Here is a 16671-nt window from a genome sequence, read left to right on the forward strand (position 1 = left end):
TCAGGCAGACCCCACAGCTGTGCGGGAGAGAAGCCTGGATTGAGGTGCCAATGCTGTGCCCTCCCCAGCTCCAGAAGCATGTTGGGAATTGTCACCTTCTCCAGCTCCTGGCTCTGCTGGGGGGATCACTGCTTTTGTGACATCTGTCACGTCACCACCCTGTCCACACCCTCCCAGGAACTGCAGAGACCTTGTGGATCTCACGGAAAGCAAATCCATCTGATAGGGTGGGAGGTGATCTCCCGAACATCCAAAGGGTTGACACCTTCACCAGGAGGGCGTTGGAGGAGGAGATGGCAGCCCAGAGAGACGCAGACAGGAGGCAGAAACAGGAGGCTAGGGAAGCTTTTCCCAAGTGAAACCTGGCTTGGAGAAGGCAGGTGGCCCTCGAGTGGCTTTATCCTCGTGTCTCAGAAAGGAATCCCTCTTTGTTTCCCTTGGGAGAGGACTTCAGGACTCTCTTTCCTGATCTTTGTGCAAAAATGAATGAAATTACTCAAAATCCTGAAACTTGTACAGGGCCAACAGGATCTGCTGAAGTGGCTGGCACATCTGGTTGGAGCCGTGTGGATCACAGGGGCAGAAGTTACTGAGCTCCCTGACCAACACGGAATTTCCTGGTCAGGAGAGCGAAGGCAGTGTCTGAAGGGCTGTAAGCATGAGGCTGATCGGCCTCTCCCTGGATTGGGGGGACAGTGCTGAAATTCCGGGGTCCCACCCTGGCACCTCCTCCTGCATCTTGTGACAGAGAAAGAGCAAAGCCACTTTGCCCATGAATATTGCACGTGGAAAAGCATTTGACCCAGAGCATGGCACTCAGTCACCTCCCGTCAGCCCAGGAAGCAGCTGTCGGTATCGCTCCTCGCATCCTTCCGAGCACCCTCCATGACATTCCAAGCGCGGCTGTGCCGTGTCCCGCTCCCACCCTGCTCCCCAGGGCAGTCTCCCCGCACCAAGTGATGCTTCTGCCTTGCACAGATTATTTTTATCTTCGTTTGCCAATAAAAATCCCTCCCAGTTTTTCTGTTTTCCATCTGACACACGGATTTTTCCCATGTGTGTTTCCTCCTCCCCTGGCCTGGGGCAGAGGGAAGGGAGGATCCCGGATCACCTCATGCCAGAGGAATTTTCACGTGCTTTTCCACCTCAGGTGAGAGAGCCTCCAGGACAGTGTTAGGGATGTTCCCTGGGCCGAGGAGACACGTGTCCAAGCAGGACACCCCAGAGTGGCAGAGAACCACCCCATGATCCCGAGGATCTGCTTGCCAGTGCCTTCGCCTCCGGGCACCAGCTCTGCTTGGGAATTAGTCAGCAGGATCAGTGGGCAGACAGGACTTCTAATTCATTACCCCAACTCTGAGTGACTGTGGGACAATCTATGCCCAAAATCCTGTCCGGGGGACCTGCTTTGCTGCTCGTGGTGAGGGGGATCGGCAGGTGGCTGAGGTACAGAGAACAGGACTGTGGGGGTTGTTTGGGAGGCCAGAATAAAGGCAAACCCCCGTGCCTGCGCCGGCAGAGGGGCACAGCCAGCTTTGGGTGACACGAGTTTAACACAGGTGAGACACTCGCTCGGGGGTCTTAGCGCTTACAGGTGGGCGTTTTCCTGCTGTCGGTGCCGTGGGATGGGCGGCGGCCGTTCCCGAGCCCGCGGGGACTCGGCTGTGCCCCCGCCGGCACCGACGCTTCCCCGGCCCGTCCGCCAGAGGGCGACCGGTCCTTCCCGGCGGCGTCGGCGCGGTGCACGCCGGGAGTTGTAGGCGAGGCTCCCGCTCGGTAAGGCCGCGCCGAGGGGCTCGGGGCGCTGTGTTGGTGTCGTCACTTCCGGCGCGCTGGATCTCGGCGGGATGGCGACGCGGCGGGCGGCGCGGCAAGAGCGGGACCCGGACCCCGACCCCGACCCCGACTGGGCCGGGATGGGCAGCGCTCCCTGAGAAGACCGTGAACGGCTGGGTCCTGCAGTTCTACTTCCATCGGGCCATCGACGCCTATCGCTCCGGTCGCAACCGTGACTTCCGCCAGTTCCGCGACATTATGCAGGGTGCGCGCGGCCGGGCCGGCAACGGCGGGTCCCCGAGGTGTCCGGACCGCGCTGCACCGCCCTGACGAGCCGTTTGTCCCACAGCGCTGCTGGTGCGGCCCCTGGACAGGGAGCCGGAGATGGCCCAGATGCTCCGGATAATGCAGCTGCTGTCGCGGGTCGAGGAGGGTGAGAATCTCGGTAGGTGCCCGGCCCGTTCTGCGAGCTTTCGGGAGCTCCGGTGCTGCTTGCAGCCGCTCCCTGCTCCCCCCGTCTGTGTGCGTGTCCCTGCAGCTCCCGGAGCTTTGTCCCCGCACAGAGCAGGGCTCAAGGCGGAGGCTGCCGGGCTGTGCGGGTCTCCCTGCGGGTGAGGGGCGGCTGTTCTCATCTGTCTCACTGGGGGGCCAAGAGCAGCATCCGTGGTGTGCCGGGGCTGGCCTGCTGGACAAACACATCAGCCTGGTGACTCCTGCTTAGCCTCGGAGCTGCCAAAGTGCTCCCGTGGGTCAGGGCTGGGCACCTGGGAAGTTCTCGAGTGCTGCTCCCAGAACTTCCCATGGCTGTTGGGGGGCAGGAATTGCAGTTCAGACACTTGGCAGTGCCTCAGCAGCTGTGGAATTTGTGGTGAACCTGTGTGGGTGGATGGCTGCCACCTGTGCAGGTAAATAACCAGCTCTCCGTAGGGAAGCGCCGTGACCCCCCCCCCAAAGTATGGATGCCAATTCTTATAGATTGCACCTTCGAAAAGGAGTCAGAGCTGACCCCACTTGAGTCGGCCATGCTTGTCCTGGACTTCATCCGTGAGGAGTTCTCTGTGGCGGACAAGACGATGGATGCTGTGCAGAAAATGGTGAAGGAAGCTGTAAGAGCTTTTTTTTTCTCAGTAAATACATTGTGCAGCTTTTGCCTTGGAAAGGTCTCGTGTGGGTGATGGTGGGAGCTGCCTCATGTGCATGTGATTCCCTCATTATCTGCAAACTCCTACCTGCAGTGATGTAGGAGTTGGTCTGTGTGAAAGTTGGCACTGAGCTGTTCCCTGCTTCAAACTGTCCCTGTTTTCCTCTGCAGGCTGTTATTGTTTGCATCAGAAACAAGGAGTTTGATAAAGCTTCTGATATCGTCAAGAAGCACATGGGGAAGGAGCCCAAAAACCAAGTGAGTCCATGCTGGAATGAACTGGGGGCTTGTGTGTCCTGGGGGGTTGTTGGGGTGAGGAGGCCAGAATGGAAACAGTCTTTCTGGAGTGCTGGCCCCTCAGTGTTGCATGTTTGGATTGTCACCTTGGAGCCCCCTCTGTCACACACCTTCATGGCCTTCCAGGCATCACCATTTATCCCTTGATGAGCCTCCAGCTCACCTTCAGAGCAGGTTCTGGGGACAGCAGGAGTTCCCATTCCTGTGTCTGCAGGCAGTAGGGTGCTTGAGCACTGGAGGCAAGGAGAATTCCTGAAATAAGGTGGTTCTGCTGCTCCTTGGTTGCCCTCCTGTTCCTCTGGCCTTTTCCCAGCCTCATCTCAGTGCAAACTGGTTGTGCCTGGAGAATGCCAAACAGGAAAGGCCCAGTCCTTGCCCACATCCTTGTTGTGGTTGTCACTGATTCCCTTGTCCCTGCCCAGAGTGATCTTACCTGATCCTATGAATCCCTCTTCTAGAAGAAGAGGAACGAGTGGCTGGCTGTCATCCGGGAGAAGAATCCCTCTCATCCAAAGATCAAAAACTTCTCCTATGAGGACTTCCAGCAGAGCATCTTTGAGTTCCTGAAAGGCTACGTGGACGACTCGGAGCCAGCGCTGCTGACGGTGCGTGTCCACCTCGCTGCCCCGGGGATCAGGCGCCTGATTAACAGCAGGTTAAACCTGGAACACTAAATTTGGTCCATTCCTAAGAGGTTTATATGGCCAAACATGTTTTTCGATCTGTGAAATGCCTTTGGGAGGGATAAAATGGAATGGGAGCACGAGAAATCATCTCTGTAACGGTGCTGTGCTTTTTCTCTCTCCAAGTTACTGAAAAAGACTTTGAATTCGGAACACACCGACAAAACAAAATCCTCACTGGAGACTCCCAAGTTTACAGATGGGCTGAATGACCAGGCAGCAGCTCCAGAGGCCTCTGGAAGGGCAGAAGTTCCAGCCAGAGCTCCAGAGGCCTCTGGAAGGGCAGAAGGCCCAGCCAGAGCTCCAGAGGTCTTGGGAAGTGGGAAGGGCCCAGCCAGAGCTCCAGAGGTCTCGGGAAGGGTGGAGGACCCAGCCAGAGCTCCAGAGCCTGCAGGAGCAGCAGAAGACCTGGAGGGAGCTGCTAGCCCTGCAGATAGGGCAGCTGGTCCCACAGCAGCTCCAGAGATTATGGAAGAAGCCAGTGACCCTGCAGCAACTCTGGAACCTATGGAAATAGTTATTGACCCAGCAGCAACTCCTGAACATTTAACAGCAGCATCTGATCTCCTGAACGGTATTCCAGAGCCTATGGAAATAGCTAAAGAACCAGCAGCAGCAACACCAGAACTCCCAGGAGTGTCCAACAGGGAATCACAAAGGTGGGCAGAGGAATCTGGCTCTAGACTGTGGATGATGCAGTGTGGCCGCAAGTTCTCTTCCATGGGGTAATTCCTTGTGTCCAGGCAGCTCCTAATTCCCCAAATGCCTGCCCCGGCCAGCCCAAAGGTGTTGGTGCAGGACTCTGGATCCTGGGAAAGCTGTTGAAGTGGTTTGGCTCAGTTGCTGAGACAAGAAGTGCTGTTGTGACCAGGCAGGGGGGCAGTGGCTGCTCTCGTGGAGCAGCGTTGGGAATAGCAGGAAGCAGTGCAGCATGAACGTGTGTTCTCCATACTGGCTTCCTGGGGCACTGCACTGTTTAGGAGGGAGCACTGGAGGGTTGGGAATGCCCTCATCCATAGATTTGCACTGTAGGGCCAGGAGCTGGGGGTGCCAGTGGAGGGAAAGGCCGGATTTCGGGGCAGCACAGAGCTCCCTCGGCGGTCTCTCTACAACCCGCTTGGTTGTGTTTATTTTATAGGCAGCCCCCCGGAGCTGTAACCTCGTGTGGGATTTCTGTTCTGAGAGAAGCTTTCAAGATCCTGTCGAACTCCGGGGACTCGGACACACTTTTCACCAAACTGGATGAAACAGACTTGCCTTCCCCCAAGCAACTGTCTCCTTCTGTATCCCACAGAACCAAGAGACGCAGAGAAGCGGAGAATCAAGATTCTGAGACCTCACACCCTCCTGAAATACCCCAAAACATCAAAAACTTGTTCAGCATAAGCAATCTGATCGTGGAGTTGGACGGCTCGTCCAGCAAGTCGAGTGAGAGCCCCGACTCTTCCCAGGAGCACGTGGTCTCTTCTGCTTCCAAACCTGCTCAGAAATTGCCTGATGAGCCCTTGTCTGCCCAGAGTGACAAGTATGGAGCCCCTCTCGTGTGGTATTGTCTGCTCTGCCCCCAGTCTTGTCTTGCTGCTGTTGGTAGCCTGAGCACCAAACCCTTGCCCTCTGTCCCAAGATGAGTGTTGACCTTGCCTGCCAGCCCACGTGGAACTGGGCACAGAAAGCCTCTCTTGTCCATACATTTGGCTTTAAAATTAATTATGGTTTAATGGAGAGGAGAAAATGATCCAGGTCCTGCTGGTAGTGAGGTGCTGCAGCTGGTCCTGGCAGGTGATTCCAGTACAGGTAACACATGTTTTTCCACACTTCTCCCACCTTCAGCATCACTGGCCAGAGGCTGTAGGAGCATCCTGTGGAACAGGTTAAACTCTTGCTTCCCACATCTTGAGAAGTACAGTGTCCAGAGGCTGGCTCTGCTTGCTTGGTGGCCCTGTACCTCCTCCCCAAAAAACCTTCTTCTGAGCCAGTAGCCAAACTAAACCCTCACCTAATTTCAGGTCCTTCCAAGGAAAGTGGAACAGCTCCTGTGGCACGGAGGAGAAGGACAGTTGGAGTGATGAGGATGAGCTCTTTGCAAATGCAGGTATGGAGAGTCCCCGGCAGGGATTTCCTGTGCTAATCCTGGCATGGGCGTCACTCACAGTGGTCTTGCTGCTGTCTGGGTGACTGAATTTTGAAACCAGAAATCCTGTGGAAAGGCTGGGATAAAAGAATTGGGGTGTATTGCCTGTCACGGGGTGTTCTGACTGCGCAGCTCAGCAATTCAGCCCAAGGCAGCCTCTTAAGGAGGTCTGTACTTCCCAAATGATGGAAAATGTAGCCCTCTCCCTTGTTTTCCAGCATCACTTGAGAAAAACAACAGCGTCACCAGGAACTTCAGCTCCAAGAAACAGGTATGTGGAGCCTTAGGTGCTTCCAGCAGGGCCTGCAGTGGGGCAGTGTCTGTATCATCTCCATGGTTAAACAGGCTGGAGCTGTGCCTGTCCTGCCTGCAGGACACTGGGAATGTGCCTCAGCTCCCTTTGCCTCAATGGCTCAGAGCCGGGTCTGCCAAATTGCCCTCATGCTGGAGAGGTTCAGAGTCTTGTTCCAGGTGAGGGACACGTATCTGGCAGCTGTTACCCAGGAACCGCTCCCACGTTGTGCCACCAGGAACTCTCCTCCTGACCCATAGGAAGGCAGCTACTGCACCACATATGCAATGCTGGAGTGGTGTGTGTGCAGCTGCCAGGACCTGTCTGCCTTCCCTGCCGTTCCTGGCACGGGTGATGAGGGAAGGAACATGCCAGGAAGGAGTTGGCAGCAGGTTCTCTGCCATGCAGCTCTTCCCTGAAGCTGCTTCCTCGCTCTTTGCAGAAATGGACCATACAAGAGAGCGAGTGGATCAAGGAAGGGGTGAAGAAGTATGGAGAAGGGAGGTGGAAAGCCATTTGCCTGAAGTACCCCTTCCAGAACCGCACACCGGTGATGATCAAGGATCGCTGGCGGACCATGAAGAAACTGGGAATGCTGTGAAGCTGGGACGTTCTATGCAAAACCCTCCTCGTTTTATTTTTTGGAAGCTGGACCAGAGTGCCATCTGTGCCAGTGTGGGAAGCCCCTCTGATGCCAAAACCATGACTGACAGGAACCCAGGAGCCTCGTGCTCCAGCTGTATTTGCAAAGATCAGTGTGCTGCAGGGGGCAGGGGCTGTGCAGCCTCTCAACATGCACTTAGAACCACCTGGATTGAGATTTCCTTGTCCACTTGACCACTGCAGCCTCTGGAATGAGTCCCAGCTGTTTGCTCTGCTCAGATGTGATCAGCAGGATGATCTCATAGGTGACTATTTTTTTTGTTTTGGTTATCTGTTCTCTGAATCATTTGTTTCATCTGTTTGCCATCACTCTCTTGTGGAAGAGAGGCAGCACTGAGTCCCAGAGCTTCTGCAGGGAAAAGAGCCAGGCAACAGGATCTACTTGGAATTTCCCCCCCCCCCCCCCCCATTATTTCTGCTTTATAAATGACTAATCTGTGAGGGGAAATTCCTCCCTTTCAGCTCTGAGTCTTTAAAAATGAAAATTATTTTGCATTTCGGTACTTGGAACTGCTTGTTTCCACGTGAAAAGTTCCAGTTCTGTCTGACTTTGGTCATGTTCTCCTTGCACTTTTCCTGGTAATATCCTTGCTGTGTGTGAGCTCCAAGGGTGCCATGTGTTCCTGCCTTCAAGTGCCAAAGCTGGAACAGTCATTTGTAAAATAAAATTCCTTTCTTGTTTAATATCAAGACTTGTAAAAGTGTGAATTTCTACCTTGTGAGTGGAAATGCTCCAGGTATGTGGGGCTCTCCCTTCTCCTCTGGGGGTGTTGGGTCAGGAGCAGCACTGCCCTCATGGTGTGACATGCTGGTGTAAATAGGAAACAGGAGTTTCTGGATTAGATTGCTGTGGAAAAAGGTCGGGGGGGGGGAACAGGGGCACTTTCTAAACTTAGTTTCTAAGTTTCTCTTGGCTGTCTTCCAGCAAAGCCAGGGCTGGGAGAAGTCTTGTCTGGGAACAGCTGCTTCCCCCTCTGTCCTTCAGCTGCAGGTGCTACACTGAGTGTCCCCTGTCCCCTGGCTGTGGCCATGCATTTCCCTCCCCTTCTGTAAATCCTTTCCCTGGAGAGCCCGGGGCAGCAGGAGTACCCAGGTAAGAGATGTGGGCCACTAATGGCCAGTGGGAGGCAATGCCAGTTGGTGGTGCCCCACTGGAAGGAGCTGTGTCCTGTTCTTCTCCATGCCAGGCTCTTGCCGTGGCAGCACAGGGTGCCAGAGCTCCAGCTCCAGGATCACCTTGAGCCGTGGCTGCTGTGCTGGCACAGCCCCGGCGCTGCGGAGCAGTTAATGATTACCCCTCCCTGCGCTCGTCCCGCGCTGCCCTGCGTGGGGAGCGAGTGCCCGAGCCCAGGGAAGCAGGAGGATGCTGCTGCTGCTGCTCCTGGCACTGCTGGGCCCCGCTGGCCTGCCCCAGGACAGAGCCCCTGAGCGGCTCCAGCCAGGAGCCGCTGTTCCGCGGCGCCGATCGCTACGACTTCGCCGTCGTCATCCCTGCCGGCACCGTGGAGTGTTTCTGGCAGTTCTCGCACCAGGGTGGCAACTTCTTCTTCAGCTATGAGGTGAGCGCTGGGGACGTGTCCTGGGAAGACGCTGACACAGCCAGGGAATGGCTGTGCTGGATCCATCCATGCTGGTCCTGTGGTGCACTTCATCTCAGGGACTGTGCCTTTTTTAAAGCAGTTATTATGGAATGGTTTGGGTTGGAGGGATCTTAAAGATCATTTCCTTCCACCCCCTGCCATGGGCAGGGACACCTTCCACTGTCCCAGACTGCTCCAACCCCTGTCCAACCTAGCCTTCGACACTTCCAGGAATGGGGCAGCCACAGCTCCTCCGGGCACCCTGTGCCAGGGCCTCAGCACCCTCACAGGGAACAATTTCTTCCTGATATAACCAACCTCATCCGTATCCATCATCAATCCCATGCATTTTTTAAAATTACTTCGTTTAAACCCATGAAGTGGTGCTTGGAGCTCCAGCACTCTTGGAAGCTCTGCCCTTCACTGCCTGCCCAGAGGCTGGGGCACAGTCAAAGGTCCTGGCACAGCATGTTCCTGAGCTCTGTCCCCTTCCCACAGGGAAACTCCAGCCCCTTCATCTGCTGTTTACACTGGGCTGGCTGAAGGAGAGCCAGGGTATGGCTGTGCCTGGTAGTGGCAGCTTCCCCCCGGCTCTGTGCTTGGCAGAGCAGGCCCACAGGAACACGTCCTCAGGGTTTGGCACAGCTCCATCCCTGACACACCAGTGACCCACAAATTCCCCTCGGATGTTCCCTGCCTCCAGGTCCAGCGGGCGACGGGGATTGGCAACAGCAGGAACATCCTGGTCACAGCAAATGATCCCAATGGCTTCCAGCTTGGAGCGTCCCAGGATGTGCGAGGACAGATCAACTTCCTCACCAAGGACACAGGTCCCCCCAGCCCCTGCAGCAGCTCTGAGCCTGCCCAGCCAGGGCTTCCCAGAGCGCTGATTGCTCCTGGGTGGGGAGGATGAGGGTTGAGCACTGGGGATGTGTCTGCCTGGTGCCCTTCCACCCAGGGACCAACAACCCCCTTCCCTTCCCTCTGCAGGTTTCTACCAGCTCTGCCTGGACAACCAGCAAAACCACTTCGGCCTCATGCAGGTGTATCTCAACTTTGGTGTGTACTATGAGGACTTCAACATGGAACACAAGCAGCCAGCAGAGAGGAAGGAGCTGAACGACACCCTGGAGGCGATTGGGGTGAGGGTCAGGGAGGCCAGAGGGTGCCCTAGCACAGCAGGGACAGGCACGTCCTGCCCAGGACACTGAGCAGGGCGTTTGCTCAGGCTGAGCTGCAGCTGAATTCAGCACTGAGCCCCACGGGCAGCTCTGAGTGCAGCTCTGCCTCTCCTGCAGGTGAGCATCCGGAGGCTGCAGATCCACACCTTCCACATGTGGCGCTTCTACAACTTTGCCCGGATGCGGAAAGGGGCCGACTCCTTCCTCCTGGAGTCCAACTACAACTACGTCAACTGGTGGTCAATGGCCCAGAGCTGTGTCATTGTCCTCTCCGGGGTGCTGCAGCTCTACTTCCTCAAGAGCCTTTTCCACGCGCAAACCTCGGGCAGCCAGAAGTGCTAGAACAGGGCAGGGACCCCCCCTGCAGAGCCAGGGGCCCTGGCTGCCACTCTGCCCCACCACAGTGGGAGGAAAGGCTGGATTCTGCTTCCAGGAGGAAGTTGGAGAGATCCCCCTGCTCCTGCCTCATCTCTAGCCTTGACATCAACCTGAGAGAAGTCAAAGGCCACACTGTCACCTGAGCGCTGTGTCGGTTTGTCACATCCCTACCCATTTTTAGTGTCTTAATGGGCCTTTTCTACCAGACTCCCAATAAAGGAACCCCTGGCAGAGTCCAGGGAGCGACTGCTCCCTTCTGCTGCCATCCAGCCTCTGTGAGCCTAGAAGCTGCTGGCCTCTTCCTCCCTCCCTCTCTTCCTGAAGCTCATCATCAGACTCTGAGGCTCCCCCCGACCTCATCAATCCCCCCAAGCACACCCCAGTGTGTCACATTCCCCACAGGAGGGGTGAGGACTGGTTCCCCTTGGGCCCCCACACCAGACAACAGGCACTGAAAAAAGGAACAGGCTTTATATGACAGGGCTGGGGCCAGGGCCCCTCTTCCTGTGCTGGCAGCAGCCCCCAAGGGCTCTGCACTAGCAGCTCCCCCCATCTCCATCCCACTCTGGCTGGGCTTCCCACAGCCGCAGTGCAGGACAAGGTCCGTTCTACCCCGGAACACTCACAGGGCCTGAGGGTCCCTTGGGCTCCCCGAGGGTCCCTTATGTCAGCGTGTCCTCGTTCCGCACGTACTCCCCGACATCGGCTTGGTGGAACACCACGATGGCCAAGGGGTCGACCTTCCGGCACTCCTGTGTGGACTTGGCAGCCACCCCGAAGCCCTGGGGGATGAAGAGGAGGTGAGGGAGGTCGCCCACCTCATACCCCCGCGCAGCCCTGGCCGGGGCTGGGCGCTCACCAGCGGGACGTCGGCCATGGAATACACCACGACACCCTGGTACTGCGCCGTGCTCTCCGTGATGCGGCCCAGCCCCGACTTCAGCACGTGGTTGCCGTAGAGGAAGGACTGCTCCGAGCCCGGCTTCACCCACACCTTGTACTGCAAGAGAGGGGCAGGGCTGTGAGGGCCGGGGCCAGGGCCGGGGCTGGCTCGGGGGCTGTGACCCACCTTGGCATAGGGTGAGAGGAAGTCCAGGGCCGTGACGCTGAGCCGGAACTTCTGGGACTTGGTGAACTTCCCAAAGCAGGTGCCCGGGGCCACCAGGCTCTCCCGGGGGACGCTGGCCGCAGCTTCAGCAGCTTCTCACTGCGGGCAGGGCAGTGCTGGGGCGGCGGCCGGCCCGCACCCCGCGGGCTGGCCCGGTCCCCGCCCCGCCCGGCCCCTCACCTCAGGTAGTAGACGCGGTCCCGGTGCAGGCGGAAGCAGTAGGTGCCATCGGGCCGTCCACCAGCAGCTGGATGTTCTCCCCGATGCTGCGGGGATGGACCCCGTGAGCCCGGCCCGGCCCCGGTCCCTGCTGCGCGGCTCCTCTGCTCCGGTTCCCCCGGGCCCAGCCCTCCCGGTCCCGCTCCGTGCCGGCGCCCGCCCGATCCCCGGTGTCCATCACCCCCTCGGTCTCCCCGTTCCCCGGGGTCCAGCCGGTTCAGCCCCAGCCGGTGCCCATCCTTTCTCCATGCCCGGTCCCGCTCGATCCCCGGTACCCATCCCTCCCGGTCCCCGTCCTGTCCCCGTGCCCGGTCCCCGGCATCTCGCCGGCCCCCCCTCCCCATCCCCCATGTCCCGGCCCCTCACTATTTCCCGAGCTTCTCGAACACCCGCCCGCGTCTCCGCCTCCGGAGCGGCCGCATCGCCCCGCGCCGGCACACGCGGGGCCGCCGGGGCCCGGAAGTGACCGGACCGGAACCGGCGGTAGCGGAAGTGACGGACCCGGAACCGGCGGGTCCGGAGGTGACGCGGCGGTCCCGGCGATGGCGGCGGCGGGCGGAGGAGGCGCGGCTGCTGGCCTGGCTGCGCGGCCCGGCCGCGCCCGGCGGCGCCGAGCTCGCCGCTTATGTGTCGGAGCTGGCCGGCGCTGGGCTGGCGGAGCTGGGCCGGGAGCCGGCGCGGTTGGCAGCGGAGCGGGCGCGGGTCGGGGCTGAGACGCGCCGCCTCGCCTTCGAGCACTACCGCGCCTTTATCCGCGTCCGCCGAGTGCACCGGCCGTGCGGCCGCGGCCTTCGGCGGCATCGAGAGCCGCCTCGGCAGGCCTGCTGGAGCGGCTGCCCGCGCTGCAGGACGCCTGCCGGTGCGGACGGGCCCCGGGCACTGGGAGCGGCGGCGGGGCGCGGCTGGAAACGGGGCGGGGAAGGGCCGGGATGGGAGTGAGGCTGGGGCACGGCCGGTGTGGGGTGGGAGGGTCCCCTGGCATCCACCCGCTGCAGGAGGACTCTCCTGCTGATCCCATGCCGCCGCCGCAGGACCTTCATGCGCCGATGCCGAGGCCATCGCCTGCAAGCCGGCGGCATATGAACAGCCTGACCCTGAACCGGCACACGGAGATCCTGGAGATCCTGGAGATCCCACAGCTCATGGACACCTGCGTCCGTAATGGCTACTATGAGGAGGCGCTGGAGCTCACGGCCTACGTGCGCAGGCTGGAGAGGAAGCACAGCAGCATCCCCGTTATCCAGGTGAGCCCTGCACTGTCCCTCACCCCTTACCGAGATGAACCCCGCGTTGTCCCAGCCCTGTGATTCAGGAGACCTCTGTGCTGACCCAACGCCCTGATCCATGTGGGCCCCACACTGCCCCGTGCCTGGCCCTGACCAAAGGCTCTCCCACAGGGCATCGTGGAGGAGGTGCGCCAGTCCGCCCAGCTGATGCTGAACCAGCTCATCCAGCAGCTCCGCACCAACATCCCGCTGCCCGCCTGCCTGCGCGTCATCGGGCTTCCTGCGCCGCATGGACGTGCTCACCGAGGCCGAGCTGCGCGTCAAGTTCCTGCAGGCGCGGGATGCCTGGCTGCGCTCCATCCAGGCCTCCATCCCCGACCACGACCCCTACGTGCACATCACCAAGACCATCGAGGCCTGCCGGGTGCACCTGTTCGACATCATCACCCAGTACCGCGCCATCTTCTCAGACGAGGAGCCGCTGGTGCCGGCCGAGGGCGCGGCGCCCGGCGAGGGGGCCATCTTCCACGGCGTGGGTGCTGCAGAAGGTCTCCGAGTTCCTGCGGACGCTGCAGCGCGACCTGGGACCGCGGGTGGGCGGCCGGCTGGACTCGCTGCTGGGGCAGTGCATGTACTTCGGGCTGTCCTTCAGCAGGAAGTGGGCGTGGATTTCCGTGGGCAGCTGGCCCCCCTCTTCCAGCGCGTGGCCGCCGATGCCTTTAGGAAGGCGGTGGAGGAGGCGGTGGAGAAATTCGGGGAGGAGATGAATTCCTATACACTGATCTCAGCGCCAGCTGTGCTGGGGGGTGGTGCAGGAGTGCCGGTGCCCACGGCCCAGCCGGGGACGCTGCAGCCCCCCATGGTGCTGCTGGACTTCCCACCCCTTGCCTGCTTCCTCAATGGGCTCCTCGTTGCCTTCAATGACCTGCGGCTCTGCTGCCCCATCGCCCTGGCACAGGACGTCACCGCCTGCCTGGACAGTGCCCTTGCTGAGGTGAGTCCAGGGGATGGAGCTGGGACTTGTCCTGGGAGAACGTGGGGCGGGTTTGTTCTGAGTGGGTTGGGAAAGCCTCTGAGATCATCCAATCCAACCGTTCCCCCAGTGCTGCCAGGGACACCACTGACCATGTCCTCAAGTGCCACATCCACCCAGCTGTTAAATCTCTCCAGGGCTGGGGATTCCACTGAGCAGCCTGTTCCAGGGCTGGACAGCTCTTTCCATGAAGAAATTTTCCTAATATCCAACTTAAACTTCCCTTGGCACAACTTGAGGCTGTTTCCTCTTGTCCTGTCCCTGTTCCCTGGGAGCAGAGCCCGACCCCACCCTGGCTGCACCCTTCTGTCAGGGAGTAATGGAGAGCAAGAAGGTCCCCCCTGAGCCTCCTTTTCTCTAGGCTGAGCCCACCCCCAGCTCCTCCTTGTGCTTCAGCTCCTTCTCCAGCTCCATTCCCTTCCCTGGACATGCTCCAGCCCCACAATGTCTATCTCAGAGTGGCCCAGAACTGACCCCAGGATTCCAGGTGTGGCCTCACCAATGCCCAGCACAGGAAGATGGGCAGTGCCCTGGGCCTGTGGCCACACTGTTGTTGTTACAAGCCAAGTGCCATTGGCTTCTTTGCCCACCTGGGCATGTGGTTGTCATCAGGTGACACCTTCACCTCTCTCTCTCTCTCTCTCTCTCTCTCCCCAGGTGACTAAAACCATCCTGGCCTTCCACCGTGCTGAGGAGGCTGCTTTCAGCGGGCGGGAGCAGGAGCTCTTTACCCAATTTTGCACAGTCTTCCTGGAGGACCTGCTGCCCTACCTGAACCGCTGCCTCCAGGTGCTCTTCCCTCCAGCACAGATTGCACAGGCACTGGGTGAGATCTCAGGGTTTGGTTTTCATTGCGGGGGGAGGACACTTGTGGCTTCCCCCTGGCATTTAGTGGGCCGTGTCCTGCTCTTGCTTCCCTGACCCCTCTCTCCCCATCCCCAAGGTGTCCCCCCCACGCAGCTGCAGCGTTTCGGGCCGCCTGGGCCGCATCGACGTGGCCGCGCTCCGGGAGCCGCTGGCTTTCCTCCTTCCGCCGGCACCGGGCGAGGAGGAGCCGTCCCCGGAGACCGCCCCGGACACGGAAGAGGAACGCGCGGCCGTGCCCACCGAGCCCCCGGAGAGTCCCTCCGGGGACGCCGCGCTGCCGGGTGACTCGGTGGGCACGGGGTAGCCGGGCTGCGGCGTGGCCGGGGCCGTGTCCCCCCCCAGGAGCGACCCGTGCGGCGCCGCCCCCTCCCCGGTCCGCCCGCCCCGGGCCCCCGCCCGTTCCCTGCCCCCCGGGGCCGCCAGGCGGCGCTGTTCCGGCGCGGTGCGCGCGCACGCGGGGCGCCATGGCGGCGGCGCTGGGGGCGGGCGGCGGCGCTGGGACGGGCCCGCCCGGGGCCCCCGGTGCTCCCGGCCCGCCCGGTGCTCCCGGCCCGCCCGGTGCTTCCGGCCCTCCCGGTGCTCCGGGCCCGCCCGGTGCTGCCGGCCCGCGGCTGCGGACACGCGGCGGGCTGGGACCGGCGGGAGCGCTCGTACTGGCGGGCGCTGCGGCGGCGGGTGCTGGGCCCCGCCCGTGCCGCCGTTCGCCGAGCCGGTGCAGGTGGAGCCCCGGTGCTGCGCGGCGCCGCCGCCGCCGTGTCCCGGAGCAGCTGGGCGGCCCCGAGCTGCGGCGGCTGGCGGCGGCGCTGGCGGCCGGGCTGCGGGGCCGGCCGTGCCTGGGGCTGAGCGCTCCGCAGCTCGGGGTGCCCCCTGAGGGTCTTCGCCGCAGAGCTGCCGCCCGCCCGCTGCGCCCCGGTACCCGCCGGCGCTGCGCCAGGCGCACCGCATCGAGCCCTTCCCGCTCCGCGTCCTCGTCAACCCCGCGCTCCGCGTCCTCGACACCCGCCTCGTCACCGCCCCCGAGGGCTGCGCCAGCATCCACGGCTTCTCCGCCTACGTCCCGCGGCACTGGGCCGTCCATGTCTCCGGGTACGGACCGACCCGCCCTGACCCGGGTGGGACCGCGCACCTGCCCCACCTAAACACGGTCGCCTTCTCTTACGCGCGTCCCCCATTCTCTCCCGGGTCTCCCCACTCTCACACGGGTCCCTTCATTCTCTGATGGGTTCCCTGTTCCCTTATGGATCCCACCACTCTCTCACAAATCCCACCACACACAGGTCCCCTATTCTCTCACAGATCCTCCCACTCTCATCCGGGTACCCCTTTTTTTCCCCTTAATTCCCCCCCCAACCCACCGCTACCCCGGCCACAGGCGTGGACGAGCTCGGGGAGCCAGTGAGCTGGGAGGCATCGGGCTGGGCCGCCCGGATCATCCAGCACGAGATGGATCACCTGGACGGGACCCTCTACATCGACCGCATGGACCCCCGCACCTTCACCAATGTGGGCTGGATGGAGCTGCTGGACTGACCCCACTGCCCACACGCAGCTGCCCTGACCCTGGTGAAAGAACCAGTGCAGCTCTGGGGGCTCCCACTCAGCTTTATTGCAGCCAATACAGACCTCTGGCCTCAGCGTGGCTCCGGCCCTTCCTGCCCACTGTGCGCACAGGGAGGCAGCCGGGGGTCCCACCCACACTCCCCTGGACACCCGGAATTGCTTTGTGGGTCTAGGAACAACCTGCTGCCAAGGCTGTGCAGGGGAGGGGCAAAGGGGGGGATCCTCCCATCTGGGTCTTGTTTGGGGCTCATGGTCAGAGCGTGGGCAGCAGCTGGGCACAGCACGGGGGGGCACCGGGATGGGGCTGGGGGGCAGCAAGGCTGAGGGGAACCCAGCAACTGCACAGGGGGACATGGAGTGTGGGCTGGTGGGTGTCATCAGCTGGTGGCTGCTTCATCCAAGTAGCCCCTGCTGTAGGCACAAATCCTTGTCTGGGATGGGGGGAGCACAAGGAACCCCCACCCACTTGGGACAGGCAGAGGCCTTCGCCCTGGGTCATTGCATTTTGGGGGGCGGGGGGCTGGGCAGAGCCCCCT

General features: G+C 60.9%; 4 protein-coding genes across 4 annotated transcripts; 3 read left to right on the plus strand and 1 right to left on the minus strand.

Annotated features, from left to right (window-relative positions):
* Window positions 1-1832: 1832 nt before the first annotated feature.
* On the plus strand, window positions 1833-7673 carry TERF2 (telomeric repeat binding factor 2). The gene is given in 11 exon segments (XM_039558223.1): window positions 1833-1919; window positions 1921-2041; window positions 2126-2221; window positions 2704-2882; window positions 3089-3175; window positions 3673-3819; window positions 4024-4556; window positions 5036-5422; window positions 5904-5989; window positions 6247-6299; window positions 6763-7673. Coding segments are annotated over 11 exon segments (1920 nt in total). The 5' UTR covers window positions 1833-1847; the 3' UTR covers window positions 6922-7673.
* A 136-nt stretch (window positions 7674-7809) lies between these two features.
* TMED6 (transmembrane p24 trafficking protein 6) lies at window positions 7810-10377 on the plus strand. Its single transcript, XM_010403652.3, is given in 5 exon segments — window positions 7810-8385; window positions 8387-8542; window positions 9267-9393; window positions 9554-9705; window positions 9862-10377. Coding segments are annotated over 5 exon segments (699 nt in total). The 5' UTR covers window positions 7810-8346; the 3' UTR covers window positions 10087-10377.
* A 197-nt stretch (window positions 10378-10574) lies between these two features.
* NIP7 (nucleolar pre-rRNA processing protein NIP7) lies at window positions 10575-11844 on the minus strand (the record flags this gene model as incomplete). Its single annotated transcript, XM_039558579.1, is given in 7 exon segments — window positions 10575-10904; window positions 10982-11122; window positions 11192-11313; window positions 11316-11329; window positions 11411-11465; window positions 11468-11496; window positions 11816-11844. Coding segments are annotated over 7 exon segments (510 nt in total), but the record flags the coding sequence as incomplete, so codon positions are not given.
* A 4-nt stretch (window positions 11845-11848) lies between these two features.
* COG8 (component of oligomeric golgi complex 8) lies at window positions 11849-16209 on the plus strand (the record flags this gene model as incomplete). Its single annotated transcript, XM_039558580.1, is given in 12 exon segments — window positions 11849-12205; window positions 12207-12269; window positions 12271-12308; window positions 12504-12693; window positions 12847-12948; window positions 12950-13207; window positions 13209-13331; window positions 13334-13669; window positions 14366-14534; window positions 14652-14680; window positions 14682-14799; window positions 15948-16209. Coding segments are annotated over 12 exon segments (1941 nt in total), but the record flags the coding sequence as incomplete, so codon positions are not given.
* Window positions 16210-16671: the final 462 nt, after the last annotated feature.

The sequence above is a fragment of the Corvus cornix genome, chromosome 11 (assembly GCF_000738735.6).
Source record: "Corvus cornix cornix isolate S_Up_H32 chromosome 11, ASM73873v5, whole genome shotgun sequence".
In the NCBI taxonomy this organism is placed as follows: domain Eukaryota; kingdom Metazoa; phylum Chordata; class Aves; order Passeriformes; family Corvidae; genus Corvus; species Corvus cornix.